Source organism: Leptopilina boulardi, unplaced genomic scaffold, assembly GCF_019393585.1.
Source record: "Leptopilina boulardi isolate dan_hultmark-lab unplaced genomic scaffold, ZJU_Lbou_2.1 LbouV2_13, whole genome shotgun sequence".
NCBI lineage: Eukaryota > Metazoa > Arthropoda > Insecta > Hymenoptera > Figitidae > Leptopilina > Leptopilina boulardi.
In genome coordinates this window covers 973,654-990,052 of record NW_026137674.1, presented here as the reverse complement: position 1 = coordinate 990,052, position 16,399 = coordinate 973,654, and the positions used below count along the sequence as shown (strand labels likewise).

The 16,399-nt window shown below is 25.1% G+C and overlaps 3 protein-coding genes across 5 annotated transcripts in view; 1 reads left to right on the top strand and 2 right to left on the bottom strand.

Annotated features, from left to right (window-relative positions):
• Window positions 1–639: 639 nt before the first annotated feature.
• On the bottom strand, window positions 640–1,509 carry LOC127291242 (uncharacterized; the record flags this gene model as incomplete). The annotated part of the gene is made up of 1 exon (XM_051320238.1): window positions 640–1,509. A coding segment is annotated over one exon (534 nt), but the record flags the coding sequence as incomplete, so codon positions are not given.
• LOC127291236 (uncharacterized) lies at window positions 1,449–5,688 on the bottom strand. The gene is made up of 3 exons (XM_051320234.1): window positions 5,579–5,688; window positions 4,999–5,169; window positions 1,449–1,562 (listed from the first exon to the last, which is right to left on the bottom strand). The coding sequence occupies exons 1-3, from the start codon at window positions 5,676–5,678 to the stop codon at window positions 1,510–1,512; spliced, it is 324 nt and encodes a 107-aa protein (XP_051176191.1). The 5' UTR covers window positions 5,679–5,688; the 3' UTR covers window positions 1,449–1,509.
• A 2,077-nt stretch (window positions 5,689–7,765) lies between these two features.
• The window catches only part of LOC127291235 (uncharacterized), a 34,894-nt gene continuing 26,260 nt past the window's right edge, over window positions 7,766–16,399 (top strand). For 2 of the 3 annotated variants that reach the window (XR_007844563.1, XM_051320233.1), the window contains exons 1-3: window positions 7,766–7,993; window positions 8,682–8,796; window positions 9,211–9,459. Coding sequence is in view for 2 of the 3 variants with exons in the window: in XM_051320233.1 (XP_051176190.1) it covers window positions 8,757–8,796; window positions 9,211–9,459 (289 nt within the window). In the remaining variant the exon portion in view is untranslated. Of the gene's footprint in view, window positions 7,994–8,681; window positions 8,797–9,210; window positions 9,460–12,638; window positions 13,745–16,399 lie in introns of those variants that run through there. The other variant, XM_051320232.1, reaches the window with a different exon arrangement.

Sequence of the window (16,399 nt, the reverse complement as noted above, 5' to 3'; positions counted from 1 at the left end):
ATCAAAAAATATAACTTTGTCAGACTTATTACGTTATCCTTTACATAGATACATATATAAACTTAATGAGAATTAAACACGCTCTTAGTCTTAAGAATTTCAACATCATATCACATTTAGTTTCCTATAATAAGTATTAAAATGACATTACAGTAGAACCTTCATTATCTGAGGGGTCTCTTCCACACATTGCATCGGGGATTTGAGGTTCTACTGTATGAATATTTGTTTAATCACAGCACGTAATTCTTACTTAATTCTTATATAATAATTTAACGTCCAGCTTCGAAGGGTTCTGAATATTACAAAGTTACAAAGATAAATACGGCAATTGACGAAAAGAAAAATGAATACTAATCAAGCACAGGTATGCCGCAACTAAGTACTACAAAATTGAATAGGTAACTTCGAAAAGGGCTCAACCCTGAAAATGCTAACGAAAATGACACTTATCGTTTCTCGAGTTGAGCCTTTTTCGAAATTCAATTCCAATTAACAAAAAAAAAGATATGCTGATCAACTGATCAATTATAAAGACAGCAAAATTCAGTTAATTGCTGTAGTGACGAAAAAATAATTTTTTAAAAAGGATAATTGAGGCTTCCAATTCAAGAAGCGGTCGCATGTTCGAGACGCACTTTCTTAAATCCGTCATGACATAAAAATGACAATAAAATTATAAAAGTCAAAATTTTGATGTATTTTCTACAAAGTAGTATTTTTTAAAAATCAAAATATCGACATTACATGTCATTGATATTTTTATGCATTGTTTGATTTAAGAAACTACGTCTCGAGCGTCCGACCGGTTCTTCAATAGGAAGCCTCAATTATTCATTTAAAAAAAATAAAGAATAAAATTTTAGCAACATAAAAAGACGACTATAAAAGTCAATCATTACATCGAATAAAAAATAAGAGAAGATATATTATGACAGATATGAAGTGTGGAAATCATGTTTACTTTTTTTTTCTTTATCTTCGTACTTTTTTTTTTAAATTTATAAAATCCGCAAAAGATGACACCAATTTATTTTGCAATTCATATTGCCGCTCGTAACGTTCTGCCGATTTTGTCATTTCTTCGCGCCACCAAATTGGCGGTTCCTTTTCTCTCTTCCTTTTCGATCCTTTTCTAATTGGTTCATCGTCTTCAATGCTTTCATCTTCGACCTCTTTTTCTATGCGTTCTTTATACCCAGAAATACTGGAAGCTACTGCTACTGGCTTAATTTGTGGTTTTCTATGCATGATATTATGCATTTCATCAAAGTAAATCCAAGTAACAGGACCTTCTCCTGTTTTGTTCTTTTTATCTAAATTGGTTTTGTATGTGCGGTTTAAGGATTTCCTCTTTCCTTTGCACTCACTCCACGTTTTTTGAACGCCTTTTGTTGCTATTAATCCACTGACCCTTTGCCAGAACTCTTTAGATAAATTGTCTTTATTCTTTGATGCCTCTTCAACTTCAGGTAAACATTGTAATAGCGTCTTTGTTTGAGCATCATTTCAGGTTCCAGAACCGATCGAATCAGTCAAAATAAAAAATTTTGATTGTTTTCCTAAAAAGAAACAAAATTAAAACCCTCTAAAAACTAAAGGTCCTGCGTATTAATTAATTCTCTGTTAGGTATTTAAAAAAACATTAAACTTATGTCTGATAAATATAAACAATCTTAAACAGGTAAGTGGAGAGACCAGTGGAATTTGAACCTAACGAAATTACTGTTTTTTAGGGGATTCAATTTATCATCAATATTAAATATTTAAAAATGTAATATGTTCACTATAAGAAATTTGAAAAATTATTAAACGCTTAAAGGTGTATAGAAAGATTCGAATTTAAAAATAAGAAAAAGACTGAATAGGCACTTTTAACTTTGAAATAATTTAAATTTACTTTTTTTATTTAGGTAAAAAATATTACTAATTTTAGTTGAATTGCACTTAATTCTAAAAAAATTATGAAACTGAAACTAGCACCCAGTTATCAACTACAAGTTAATTTTTGAAAACATTTATGTTGGTAATAACTTTTAAACAAATGAATGAAAAACATCAAACCGCTTGACAGTTCTTGCGCAAGTTACGCAAATTTTTAGGTTATAATTTGAAAACAAAAGAATTAAATTCAATAACATTCAAACCACGTCATCAAACACTGAACAGAAATATATGATTGATAAAAAAAAAAAAATAATAATAATAATAATAATAATAATAATAATAATAATACTAATAATTCTAATAATAATAAAAAAACAAAAATAATCTTCCTTCATACAAAATACACTAAATTTGAGAATTTTAAAAATATAAAAAATAAAACTCAAAAAATGTTTTCTTCCTGGAAATTGCAAAATAAATTCATAACTTTCGCCTTGACGAAAACTGAAATATAAAATATTTTTTTTTAGCTTCCACTTACTCCCAGAAAGTGCAAAAAAAAGATTAGAAGACGGTACGCGGACATCAGCCCCTTCAAAAAATGTTTTTTCCGGAAAATTGCAAAAAAAATTTGAAAAAAATTCATAACTTTCGCCTTGACGAAAACTAAAATATAAAATATTTTTTTTTAGCTTCCACTTACTCCTAGAAAGTACGAAAAAAACATTAGAAGACGGTACGCGGACATCAGCCCCTTCAAAAAATGTTTTTTTCCTGAAAATTGCAAAAAAAAATTCGAAAAAAATTCCTAACTTTCGCCTTGACGAAAACTTAAATATAAAATATTTTTTTTTAGCTTCCACTTACTCCTAGAATGTGTGAATAAAAGATTAGAAGACGGTACGCGCACATCAGCCCCTTCAAAAAAAATTTTTTTCCGGAAAATTCCAAAAAAATTTGAAAAAAATTCATAACTTTCGCCTTGACGATAACTAAAATATAAAATATTTTTTTTTAGCTTTCAAATACTCCTAGAAAGTACGAAAAAAAGATTAGAAGACGGTACGCGGACAGCAGCCCCTTCAAAAAATTTGTTTTTCCGGAAAAAACTTTCGCCTTGACGAAAACTTAAATATAAAAATTTTTTTTTAGCTTCCACTTACTCCCAGAAAGTGCGAAAAAAACATTAGAAGACGGTACGCGGACCTCAGACCCTTAAAAAAATGTTTTTTTCCAGAAAATTGAAAAAAAATTCGAAAAAAATTCATAACTTTCGCCTTGACTAAAACTTAAATCTAAATTAAATATTATTTGTTCTTCTATTTTTATTTGTTTTTATTATGAATAATAATAATTTAATTTTTATTATTATTGCAATTATTATTTTTATTATTATTATTTTTATCAATGATATATTTCTTTTCAGTTTTTGATGACGTGGTTTGAATGTTATTGAATTTAATTCTTTTGTTTTCAAATTATAACCTAAGGATTTGCGTAAGAATTGTCAAACTGTTTTATATGTTTCATTCATTTGTTTATATGTTAGTACCAACATAAATTTTTTCAAAAATTAACCTGAAGTTGATAACTGGGTGCCAGTTTCAGTTTCATAATCCGGTGAAAAAATTTAAGAAATATTAAAAAATAACAGAATGGTGGTTTCGAAGCGTAGTAGAAAGAGACTGAGAAAAGTATGAAAAAGTACATATCTTTTTAAAAAAAAAGTATCCCCAAAATTGAAAAAAAAGTATCAAAAAAATGGCATCTTTAAACTGAAGTGAAATTAGTTTTTTTTAAGTTTGACGCTAAAGTGGAAATATTTTCTTGTCTAAAAGAATTGAAAGGAAAATTCTGAAGAATAAAATTATCATGTTTCTCCTAATTATTTAAAAAATAATACTTTCTCATATGATAGTTAAAAATTTTTTTTACTTTTCCAATATTATCTCGAAGGCATTGTAATCTACAAGAAAACAATGTATAGCAAAATAAACAAAAACAATTGTAGCTAAATAAACAGGCTTTCGAAAGATACTACTCTTTTTCCGATGCCAGTTTAAATTTCACGGCTAGATCCAAAAATATCTTACCTAACTATCCTTGCCCTATCCTCCCCTATATAATAATTAATTATTATTTATTAAAAAATAAAAACTCGACTTTTTCGACCTCTCTTGTAATGTTAATCGACTACCCCTACAGTCGTATCTGCAAAATTTCCAATTCACCAAATCTTCATTTCTTCTAATTTCTTCAGGTTCGAATTTTTATTAGATGGAATTCTCAAAAATAGCGAATTTTCATTGGTCCGAAAATGTAAAAGGGCCGAACAAACAATCGACAGAAAGATTTTGGCGAGAATTTTAAAATTTACCAATCACAATTTTTTAAAATAATTTTTATGTAATAAATTTTAAAATTCACGCCAAAATCTTTCTGTTGATTGTTTGTTCGGCCCTTTGAATTTTCGGACACATGAAAATTCAGATTTTCAAGAATTCTATCTAATAACAATTTGTGCAAATAAAAATTAGAACAAATAAAAATTCGTTGAATTGGAAATTATGACATTTAAAAATTTGAATTAATTAAAATTCTATATTGAAAAAGAATTCTGCTAAATTAAAAATTTGGTTAAATTAGAATTATAAAAAAAATAAATGGGTAAAGAAAAAGTTTATACAATAAAAATTCTGTCAAAAAAAATTTGCCAAATTAAAAATTCTGTTGAGTAAAAGGTCGTTTAAAAAAATTCTGTTAAATGTTATTTCGAAAAATGAAGATTGGTGTAAAAAATAATTATTTAAAGCAGTTTTTCACGCGACAAATAATAAGTTATCAACTTGTTGAGATATTAAGAATATTTTATACCCAAAAATGACTTTCAGTCCCGACCATTTGAAGCCTCCCTGATTTGAAATTAATTCGGCCTAAAAATGTTATTTCTCTAAAAATAAAAAATTAATAAAAATAAATAAAAAATTAAATAAATAAATAAACTTTTGTTTCAAATTTCAGTTGTATGAAATCAAATATTTTAAGAAGAAATGTGTCAAGTGTTAAAGACAAGTTTTTTCCTTGAGAAACTGAGATGAAGTGGTAACAAACCTTCACGTTCAACACTTTCGTCATCTTTATTATCCAACTTTTGTCGCTCAGTTGTTAATTTCTCTACCCCTCCTGACTTGCTAATGGGCATCCCTGGCATCACTTCATTCTCCGCTGGGCATTGACTTATGATCGCCGGGGAGGGCGGATGCTGAATGATAATCTCACTGGCTATGAAAATGGAAATTTTACATTAATGTCACATCATTAACAAATGAAAATTAAAGTAGTGAAGCTAAACGAAGCAGGAAACTGATGCACTTTTTCTTATAATATTATTGCAAGCAAGGTTATTAGACATATTCGATAATTTAATTATTATTTTAATTATTTTAAAAAATTTACAGGTGAAAAATATAACTTTTTAAAATAAAAATTATTTTCAAAATCTAAATTAAATTGTTTTTAAACACTTGTATGAAGTTTTTTTTTTAGATGTAATCAACTGTTTTAAAAATTTCTAATTGCAAATTATCTGAAATTGAATTATTGTTAAAAAATTTCATTCCTAAAATCTTCAATATGTTATTTACAAAATTAATGTCCAGTAATATTTTATTTTATATTTCTTTATACATACCCGTACTGTTTTTGGAAGAGGATTTTTCCAATTCTTCCATTCTTCTTATTTTTTCTTCTTCTTCTTGCCACCTCAGCACTAAATGTTGCTCAATGAACATGTACGATCTCTCATCTGAAATGTATTCATAATTGTGAAATTCATTTTTCATAAGTAAATATACGTATTTTATTAATAATACAATTTGAATACATTAATATTAGTTTCAAATTAAATCTTGGAAATTAAAATAATATTGAAGCAAATTGAAACTTGAGCAGAAATAAAATTTCCATAAATCTGAATTCACAGATAGTTCAAACCACTGAAAATCATCTAAAAGTTGTTGCTGGCATATATTTAAAAAATCTGGTTTTAATAAATATAAAACTAGATGGATTTCTGAGTTTATTGGTCATAATATTATTCTATAAATTTTATTTCGTTTAAAATTATTATTAATTCAGAGTATGAGGTTCACGAGGTGATTTTGTAACCTTAAATGTAACACTTTTTTTGGAAACGTTATTATTCAGAAACTATAAAATATTACATATTATTATTTACCGAAAATATAAATCATTTTATTGTACATCAAAAAATGATGGAATTATTATAAAATTATTTTATTTTAAGTTATTAATTCGAATTTGAAAATTTTTTGGTGGAAAAAGTTTCATAATTTTTCGAAGCTTGTAACTTTTTTCTGGAAGCTTCAAAAAATTTTTGGTTTCGCAAATATTTTAATATTGATTTAATTTACCTGCTATGAAAATTTGGAGAGGGTATTTTGCTCCGTTACAGACATACTAATTTTGAAAAATTTTTACTTAAAAATGTTATTTCTAGGACTTAAAAATTTTACATCTCTTTCTATTCTCGTAAAAAAGAGAGAGATTTCAGATTTTTTGTTAACTTCAAGCCCTAGAATTAACCCTTTTATTTGATAAGTTTTCAAATTTATATATTTCTAAACGAAGCAAAATACCCTCACCAAATTTTTATAGCAGGTAAATTATATCAATATTAAAATATGTGCGAAACCTCAAATTTTATTAAGCTTCCAGAACAAAGTTACAAGCTTCGAAAAAATGTGAAATTTTTTTCACGAAAAAATTTTCAAATTCGAATTAATAACTTAAAATGAAATAATTTTATAATAATTCCATCATTTTTTGATGTAGGGTAAATTGATTTGTGTTTCCGGTAATATATGTAATATTATATGTAATAATATATGTAATATTTGATAGTTTCTGAATAATGTTTCCAAAAAAAGTGCATCATTTAAGGTTACGAAATCACCTCGTGAACCTCATACTTTGAATTAATAATAATTTTAAACGAAATAAAATTTATACAATATATTATGGCTATAATAAACTCAGAAATTCATCTAGTTTTACATATATTAAAACTATATTTTTTATAAATATACCAGCAACCGGATGATTTTCAGTGGTTTGACCCAGATGTGAAATTCAGATACTTCTGAGAATTAGTCTATAATAGCATAACTTGCTATAAACTAAGTTTAACAAATTATAACTATAAAGTTTTTTTTAATGTGTTCATCAGTTATAATATTTTCATTTTTATTATAAATCAATCCATGAAATTAATTATTAGAATAATCTATTCGTAATATTATACTTATTGGTATCAATATTTTTAATGTCGCATAAAATTTGACTTCCCTCCTTAACTAAGGTTTCTTTTTCGGATAAAACCAATCCTATGATTATGATTCTTTTTTCCTCCATTGTTGAATATTTCCTTTTCCAAAATAAACTTATGATAAACTATTTTTTCTTAATTCTTTGGTAGCGCACCATCCCATCACCGTGCCAGCAGCGTGGTCGAAAGAAAGTGAAATGAATGGTGTTGAATCACGTAAAAAACTTAAGCCACATTCATAGGGAAAATGCAATCTATGTATTCTCTGTCTATGGCTGTCTCAGGCGTTTATGACGTTCTTTAATTTTCTCGCTATGAGTACTATGAGCATATGTCTGTCTTTTTCTATCTAATGGGACTAGAAAAAGATAGACTCATGCTCATAGTGCAAAGAGGAGAACGTCGTAAACGCCTCTGGTATCAGTGATTGCCGAACACACCCATAGTTTGTGCATTGCACCTGTGAATGCGGCTTAAGTTTTTAACGTGATCAAATTCAAGTTGATTCATGTACAGTCTAGTCCATGGTCCCGTCTCTGTCCTTTCGACCACGCTGCTGGAATGGTGATGAGATGCTTGTAATTAATTTACCATTACTTTAAATTTATTAAGTTCGGGCATTATTAATACTGTGAAAAAAGAAATATTCAGAAATGGAAGAAAATAAAAAAGTAATAACTCGATTGGTTTTATCCGAAAACGAAGCCGTAGTTAGAGAAGGTAGTCGAATCTTATGCGAAGTTACGAATATTGAAAGCAGTAAGTATAATTTTATGAATATTTTTAATTACTTAATTTCATACATTGTTTTATTTTAAAAAAATTAAAATATTCGTAAAAAAAATCTTGTTTTACAAATAGTCTTAAATTCACTTAGATTATGCAAAAAGCTGATATGTACACATTCATCACTAAAGTATATTTATAGCGCCTAATCATCAAAAGTACAGTGGAACCTCGACTATCCGAACCCTCTGTTATCCGAACTATGAATCATTTTATCAGAATTTCATTATTCAAGCTTTTTACGCTTTTTATATCTATCTGTACAAAACTATAATAAAAATGTAGAAATTGGATTGGCTAACTGTTGATGTTTAATATAAATAACTAAAAATTACACAAATGCCATCCGTTAGTGTACAATAACTCCCAAAAACAATCATTTAACCATAATTATATAAAAATATTTGTAAATTCTATTATCCGAACCAAGTCCTGCCCGAATTAGTTTGGATAATCGAGATTCCACTGTATCTGAATTTTACATCTGTACATTCCGATTTATGGAAATTTTATTTCTGCTCAAGTTTCAATTTGCTTCAATATTATTTTAATTTCCAAGATTTAATTTGAAACTAATATTAATGTATTCAAATTGTATTATTAATAAAATACGTATATTTACTTATGAAAAATGAATTTCACAATTATGAATACATTTCAGATGAGAGATCGTACATGTTCATTGAGCAACATTTAGTGCTGAGGTGGCAAGAAGAAGAAGAAAAAAATAAGAAGAATGGAAGAATTGGAAAAATCCTCTTCCAAAAACAGTACGGGTATGTATAAAGAAATATAAAATAAAATATTACTGGACATTAATTTTGTAAATAACATATTGAAGATTTTAGGAATGAAATTTTTTAACAATAATTAAATTTTAGATAATTTGCAATTTGAAATTTTTAAAACAGTTGATTACCTCTAAAAAAAACCTTCATACAAGTGTTTGAAAACAATTTAATTTAGATTTTGAAAATAATTTTTATTTTAAAAAGTTATATTTTTCATTTGTAAATTTTTTGAATAATTAAATTATCGAAGACATCTGTTAACCTTGCTTGCAATATTATAAGGAAAAATGCATCAGTTTCCTGTTTCGTTTAGCTTTCACTTTCATATTGAAAATAGATTTTCGTTTATACAATTCATATGACAATATTAATCTATTATTTCATTGTGTTATAATATAGTGACACTTGACATAAAGCCGACACAACCGTCAAAACATCAAACTGACGATCAGAGTGGTAATCAGCATCCGCCCGCTCCTGCGATCGAAAGTCAATTTTCTGGCACATCAGAAAATGAAGTGATGCCCATTGGCAAGGATAATACTGATGATAATGTTATTACGGATGACGTGGATAATAAAAAAGATGACAATATTCTCACGGATGACGATGTTGAAGATTCGCCTGAAATCTATTTTGACTGTCAAGGTTTGTTGACACTATTTTTATAAGAATAAAATATTTAGACTGAATTGATTTCAAATCAGGCACGGTGTGGGCTGAAAATAATTTTCGGCTTTAAAATATATATTTCTTGAAAAAATTATAGACTACACGTGCTTTCTTATTTGGCTGAAAACAGCAGGCTTCGAAGTAAAACACTTTTTTACTTTTTTGATACTTTTTTTCGACAGGGCTACTTTTTACTACTAATTTTGTCCAAAAGCTACTAAATGCTACTTTTTTCAAAAAATAATTTTAAAAAATTACCGAATTCAAGAATTTTAGTTTTTAGCGAATTTTTTGATTCATAAAAGCTCGCCAAGTTGATGGTCGCGTGAACTATTGCTTTATATAATTCTTTTCTACACACATTTTCATTTTTCTAAATAGCATTTAACAGATTTTTTTTTAAACAATCTTTTACTGAATAGAATTTTTAATTTGACAAATTTTTTTGACAGAATTTTTATTTTACAAAATTTCTTTTTACCAAACTGTTTTTTTTTAAATAATTATAATTAAACCGAATTTTTAATTTATCAGAATTCTCATTCAATATAGAATTTTAAGTAATTCGAATTTTTAAATATCAAAATTTCCAATTCAACGAATTTTCATTTGTAAGCCAACTTCAAGTTTAAAAAAATTATATTATGCATTAACCTGGAAATATAAGGGCGATTCCACGTCAAATTTCAGTTCACATTTTTAATTCGGTCAAAACTATTTTTTTCCATTCCTTACTAAAAAAATGAAGACGTTTTTTTTATTTTTTTATAAGTGGACAAATTTTTGAGTTATGAATATTTAAATTTTTGGTTTTTTAAAAGTAGACCTATTTTCAATGGCTTGTAACTCTGAAATTATCGAGTTTAAACAAAATTTGCCAAGAGAGGAAAAGTTTCATTTTTTTCTCGACTTTTTAATAGTGTCTGAGAAAAAAATAGTTCGGTAATTTTTATTAAAAAATAACAATTTTTTATAAACAAATTAATTTTTTTCAATTTGGACTAAATTTTTTTCAAATTTTTTTTTTCCTTACTTACTTGGAAATGGTAAAAATAGTTTCCACAAAGTTTTGGAGTGGGCCTGATACAAATAATATGTTTAAATAACTTCTTAAAAAATTTTTTTTTTAATTTCTTCTTTTTATTTTTTAAATAAAAATTTATTTTCGTTTGCTTTTGTATGTGTAAAATGAATTATCCTAGCGTCCAGAAAGACTTTTTTATTCGAAAAATAAAAAAAATATTTAAAAAACAAAATTTTTGTTATAACAAGTTATTTAAACATATTATTTGCATCAGGCCCACTCCAAAACTTTTTGGAAACTAGTTTTACCATTTCCAAATTAAAAATGTGAACTGAAATCTGACGTGGAATTGCCCATAAGTACAATTTTTAAATTAAACTATCTCCTTAACTCGAACATTCTCCATCGCAAAAATTTCAGTGAGTCTTTATTTAGATCTAACTCAAATATTCTCTCAAGTTTCGATTTTATTCGTTTTTGCGTCGAAAGAGTTATAAACGATTTAAAATCGAAAAAATCAACAAAGTGCCAATTTTAGTTTCAAGATTTTTAAAATTTATAAATGAAAAGAATAAAAAGCGACAAGAAAATCAAAAAGTTTATCGTAAATACTTTACATTCGGTTAGTTTTTATTCAATTTAATAATTTCTCTTTTTTGTAATTAACTCATGAAAACTTCAAAATTAGGTTATTTGACAGACCAACTTTAAAAACATATTTTATCTGTTTTCCTAATTTTCCCACTAGTTTAATCATAAAATAATAATAAATTAATTAATTCTAAATAACGTCCAATAATTTTTTTAACACTTTTATGAATTATTCTAGGTTTTTTAATATAATTTCTAATGGCTAAAAAAAAGACAGTTTACCGCAGTCTGATTTATGCAAATTATTCGAATTCAGAAGTTTAGTAAATGTTTTAAATAATTAAATTATCGAAGAATTTAATTGAAATATTATTAAAAAAAATTAATTTAGTAAAAATTTTAAAAATAATTCAAAATTTAAAAAGGTTGCAGATAAATTTTTTAGAAATAATTGAATTTTTAGAAATTTTAAATTATAATTGTTGTAAATTTGAATTGATGAAAATAATAAAAAATATTTATATATAATAAACAATAATTGATTTTTAGAGAATTTTTAATTAAGAAATATTGCTAGTAATTCAATTTTTGAAAAATTGGATTAAAATTTTTCAAACAATTAATTTAGAGAAGAGTTTTAGACAAAAATTTTAGAAATAATTAAAATTTCAGGAGATATGCAATAGAAGTTTTAAAAAATTGAATTACGAAGATTTTTGAAATTATTAATTAAAATTTCTGTAAATTTGAATTGCTAAAGATATTTTATAAAAATCAGATAATAATTGAATTTTAGAGTATTTTAAATTGAAAAATGTTTCAAATAATTGAAATGCCAAGAACTTGATTAAAGCTATTAGAAATAATTATTTAAAGAAAAAAATTTCAGTAAAAGTTTTTAATAATAATATAATTTTAGGAGAGTTTGAATTAAAATTTCATTAAAAGTTTTCAATAATAATATAGTTTTAGAAGAGTTTGAATTAAAATTTTAGTAAATTAGAATTTCTAAAAATTATGAACAAAATTTCAAACAGTAATTGAATTTTGGAGAATTTTTAATTAAAAAATGTTTTCTTTAATTGAATTTTTGAATAATTGGATAAAATGGATTGAAATTATTAATGTAGCAAAGAATTTTAGATTAAAATTTTAGAAATAATTGAATTTTGGAAGAGTTCAAGTTAAGATTTTTAGAAATAATTGAATTTTTAGAGATTTTTAAATAAAATTGTTGCTTTAAAATACAGGAATATTTTATTGCTTAAATAAAAATTCAAAAAATGTTGAGAAAAAAGAAAGTTCCAATTTTTTTTAATATAAAAATATTGAAAATTTTGCTGAGTTCAATTATTGATAAGTTAATGTTTATTTATAATATCTAAAATTAATAGTCAATAAAAAATTTATTTGATAGTCAAATAAATTTGAATAGTTCAAAGACAGAAAGTTAGGGAATTTTTTTCTCAAGTCTTACTAGACACCCTACTTTTAGTTTTGCTTCTTTTTAAAAAAAAATTATAATTTTTTACTTTCCTAGATTCCATCAACATTAGATCATGGGATGTTCTTCATAATATATCTTCTCTTATTTTTTATTCGATGTAATGATTGACTTTTATAGTCGTCTTTTTATGTTGCTAAAATTTTATTCTTTATTTTTTTTAAATGAATAATTGAGGCTTCCTATTGAAGAACCGGTCGGACGCTCGGGACGTAGTTTCTTAAATCAAACAATGCATAAAAATATCAATGACATGTAATGTCAATATTTTGATTTTTAAAAAATACTACTTTGTAAAAAATACATCAAAATTTTGACTTTTATAATTTTATTGTCATTTTTATGTCATGACGGATTTAAGAAAGTGCGTCTCGAACATGCGACCGCTTCTTGAATTGGAAGCCTCAATTATCCTTTTTAAAAATTATTTTTTCGTCACTACAGCAATTAACTGAATTTTGCTGTCTTTATAATTGATCAGTTGATCAGCATATCTTTTTTTTTTGTTAATTGGAATTGAATTTCGAAAAAGGCTCAACTCGAGAAACGATAAGTGTCATTTTCGTTAGCATTTTCAGGGTTGAGCCCTTTTCGAAGTTACCTATTCAATTTTGTAGTACTTAGTTGCGGCATACCTGTGCTTGATTAGTATTCATTTTTCTTTTCGTCAATTGCCGTATTTATCTTTGTAACTTTGTAATATTCAGAACCCTTCGAAGCTGGACGTTAAATTATTATATAAGAATTAAGTAAGAATTACGTGCTGTGATTAAACAAATATTTATACAGTAGAACCTCAAATCCCCGATGCAATGTGTGGAAGAGACCCCTCAGATAATGAAGGTTCTACTGTAATGTCATTTTAATACTTATTATAGGAAACTAAATGTGATATGATGTTGAAATTCTTAAGACTAAGAGCGTGTTTAATTCTCATTAAGTTTATATATGTATCTATGTAAAGGATAACGTAATAAGTCTGACAAAGTTATATTTTTTGATAAGTAGAAATAGGTAAATTAAAATTTATTATATTTTTTCAACAATTTATCACGTGCAAATGTATCGCAATTCGTTAAGACTAAGTACTTTTAAATAATAATGTGTTGCGTTATTTATGAATGCTTAAATATGTTTAATGAAAGGAGAGTCTACGAGTGATGAAAGTTTTTGGTATTTATTTTTCATAAATTCTATTATTATTCTATTCATAAATTCTAAAAGAAGGATGTGTAACAAAGAAAGTTTTAAAAAATACATGACATGAAGTAGTTATTTTGATTTTTAATTTCACTATTTTTTAATACAATTTCGAATTTTTTAAAAATCTTATATTTTTTAGCATTGACAATTTAATTTTTTAAAATTAAAACTTGTAATGAATTGTGTGCTCAATTTTTGGCCTACCTTGAATCAAAACAATATTTGAAAGAATCAGAATTTGTAACACCGAATTTTATGACTGCTTGTTTAAAAAAAAAAATTCTTAAATTTTATTGCTGATAAATTAATAGTGTCAATTAAATTTTAATATTCTGTAAAATTTGTTAAATTTAAGGAAAGATGATAAAACTTTCAAAATTGTTGTTTTTAATTTGCAGAAATAATATAATATGATATAAAGTCAACGTTTCATTTAAAATTCTTTCATTTGTATTTAAAGTATGTAAATCATTTTTATTATTTTTTTTATCAATTTTTGAAGTCTCAATTATTTGTTAATTTAATGAAAGTAAACTTATGGAAATTATTTTCAGATTTACAATAAAATTTTTCACTTGAAATCGTCAAAAACTTATCCAAAATCAATTGCTTGAAAATTGTTGAGTCAAATAATTAAAATAATATTCAAGTTAGAACAATTCTGCAGATTTTAACTCATAAAAATTTTAAAAACTCTAACTCAAAAGTACAGTTTCAAAAGTTATTCAAAACTTCTTATTTTGTTTATGTCTCGCTTTATTATTTAAAAATTCAATAAATAAATCGATCAGTCATTTCTTTACTCTATAAAAAGCAAAATAAATCTCATTTTATACTAAAATAGTCGAAAAAGTTGCACACCGCTACCTGTATATAACAATGAAAGTGTACATAAGCAGTTAGGCTTTTATCGATTATAGTTCAGTAAATATCGACGTAAAGCATAAATAAATCTAGTTAAATTAGATTTTAAAAACATCAATTTCATCTGACATTAAATTAGTTTCCCTACTAAGCGTACTCATTAAGAAATGATAACCATAATTGGTTCTATGAAAAGGTTCAAAAAGTAATGTATAATTTCTAGTTATTTTTGTAAGAACAGAAAATTTAATTAATAACAACAATGTAGGACAATTTATAAATTCATTCAAAATTTTGTATAAATTTTGTAATAGGGTGATTGAGATATATTTTTGGTAAAATGGTAATAAGCTATACAAAAATATTTTTTTTATTAAAAAAATTGATTTGAATATTTTTAAATACATTTTTAATGTAATATCGAAAAGTTCCATCTGTCAGCTAAATTTTCTTAGTATGATGAAACTTAATTAAAGAAAAATCTTTACTCAGTTTTTTCGAATATTAGAAAAATATGTCATACAAATTTAATTAACTATATTTGAAATATGTCATTTAGTAAGTTCTTAAAGAAACATTTTTTTTAGTTTTGATGGTATGTAAATTAATTTAATTTTACAATTTCTTATATAACACTTAAAACCTAATTTTAAGTTCAAATACTTTCAGAATGATAATTTATAATTTTAATTAATGATATTTGTAATTAAAGAATCATATTTAAAGTGTTATTAGGCGTAAATGGTGCAAAATATCCATTTTTCACCTATAACAAAAGTTTTTTATTTTAATAGAGAATACTTTCGGATCTATTTTGCATTAACTTTTTACTTTACAGAAGAATGAAAATTTAGATGGCCTTGAATAGCGAAAAATTAATTTTCTTATTTAGCAAGAGATTTTACAAACAATGCAAAATCATTATTAATTAGTGGTGGTTACTGGTTAAAGAAAATCTGTAAGTCAAGGAAAAAGAATACTGGTGAGGGAAATGAGGGGAAAGTCAGACACTTTTTTAATTAGTCGAAGAATTCCTAACTAAAAAGAAATCATCTGACTTTTAGTGAATGAAGTCAGAACAAACGGGTCTCAATTAAAATTAATTAATTTAATATTGCAAATTAATTAATATGTCAATCCACATTCCAATCAATTAAAAAATTCATTTATTCCGTGCAATTAAAAATTTATTTATTCCAAATAGGAATTTAATCCAATTATTCGACTAGTCAGAGAAGTCAGGAAAATCAGGAAAAAATCAGGAAAAGTCAGGGGATTCAATCAAAAGTCAGAAAATGTTTTTAATGTGGTCTAAAGACAAAAATTCTTTATTAATTTTTTTAAATTACATATTCAATTATTCCGAACGTTAGTCAATTATCCATATTACAGTCAATGAAGAAATCATTTATCCCAAATTCCAATCAATCACAAGTTCAATTCTAAATTTTAACAAATTGAAATTCAATTATTTCGAATATTAAAAAATAAAAAATTTAGTTATTCAGAACGTTATTCTATTAATAATCAATTAATACACATTTTAAATAATTAAAAACTCAAATATTTTCAGTTTCAATTACTTAAAAATTCAATTAATTCGACTATCAATCCATTAACAATTTAATTCTAACACATTTGAATCTAATTTAATTATCCCAAAGTTTGGGTTTAAAAAAAATTTAATTAAAATTTAAAATTTTAATTAATGAAAATTTTTTATCAAACAA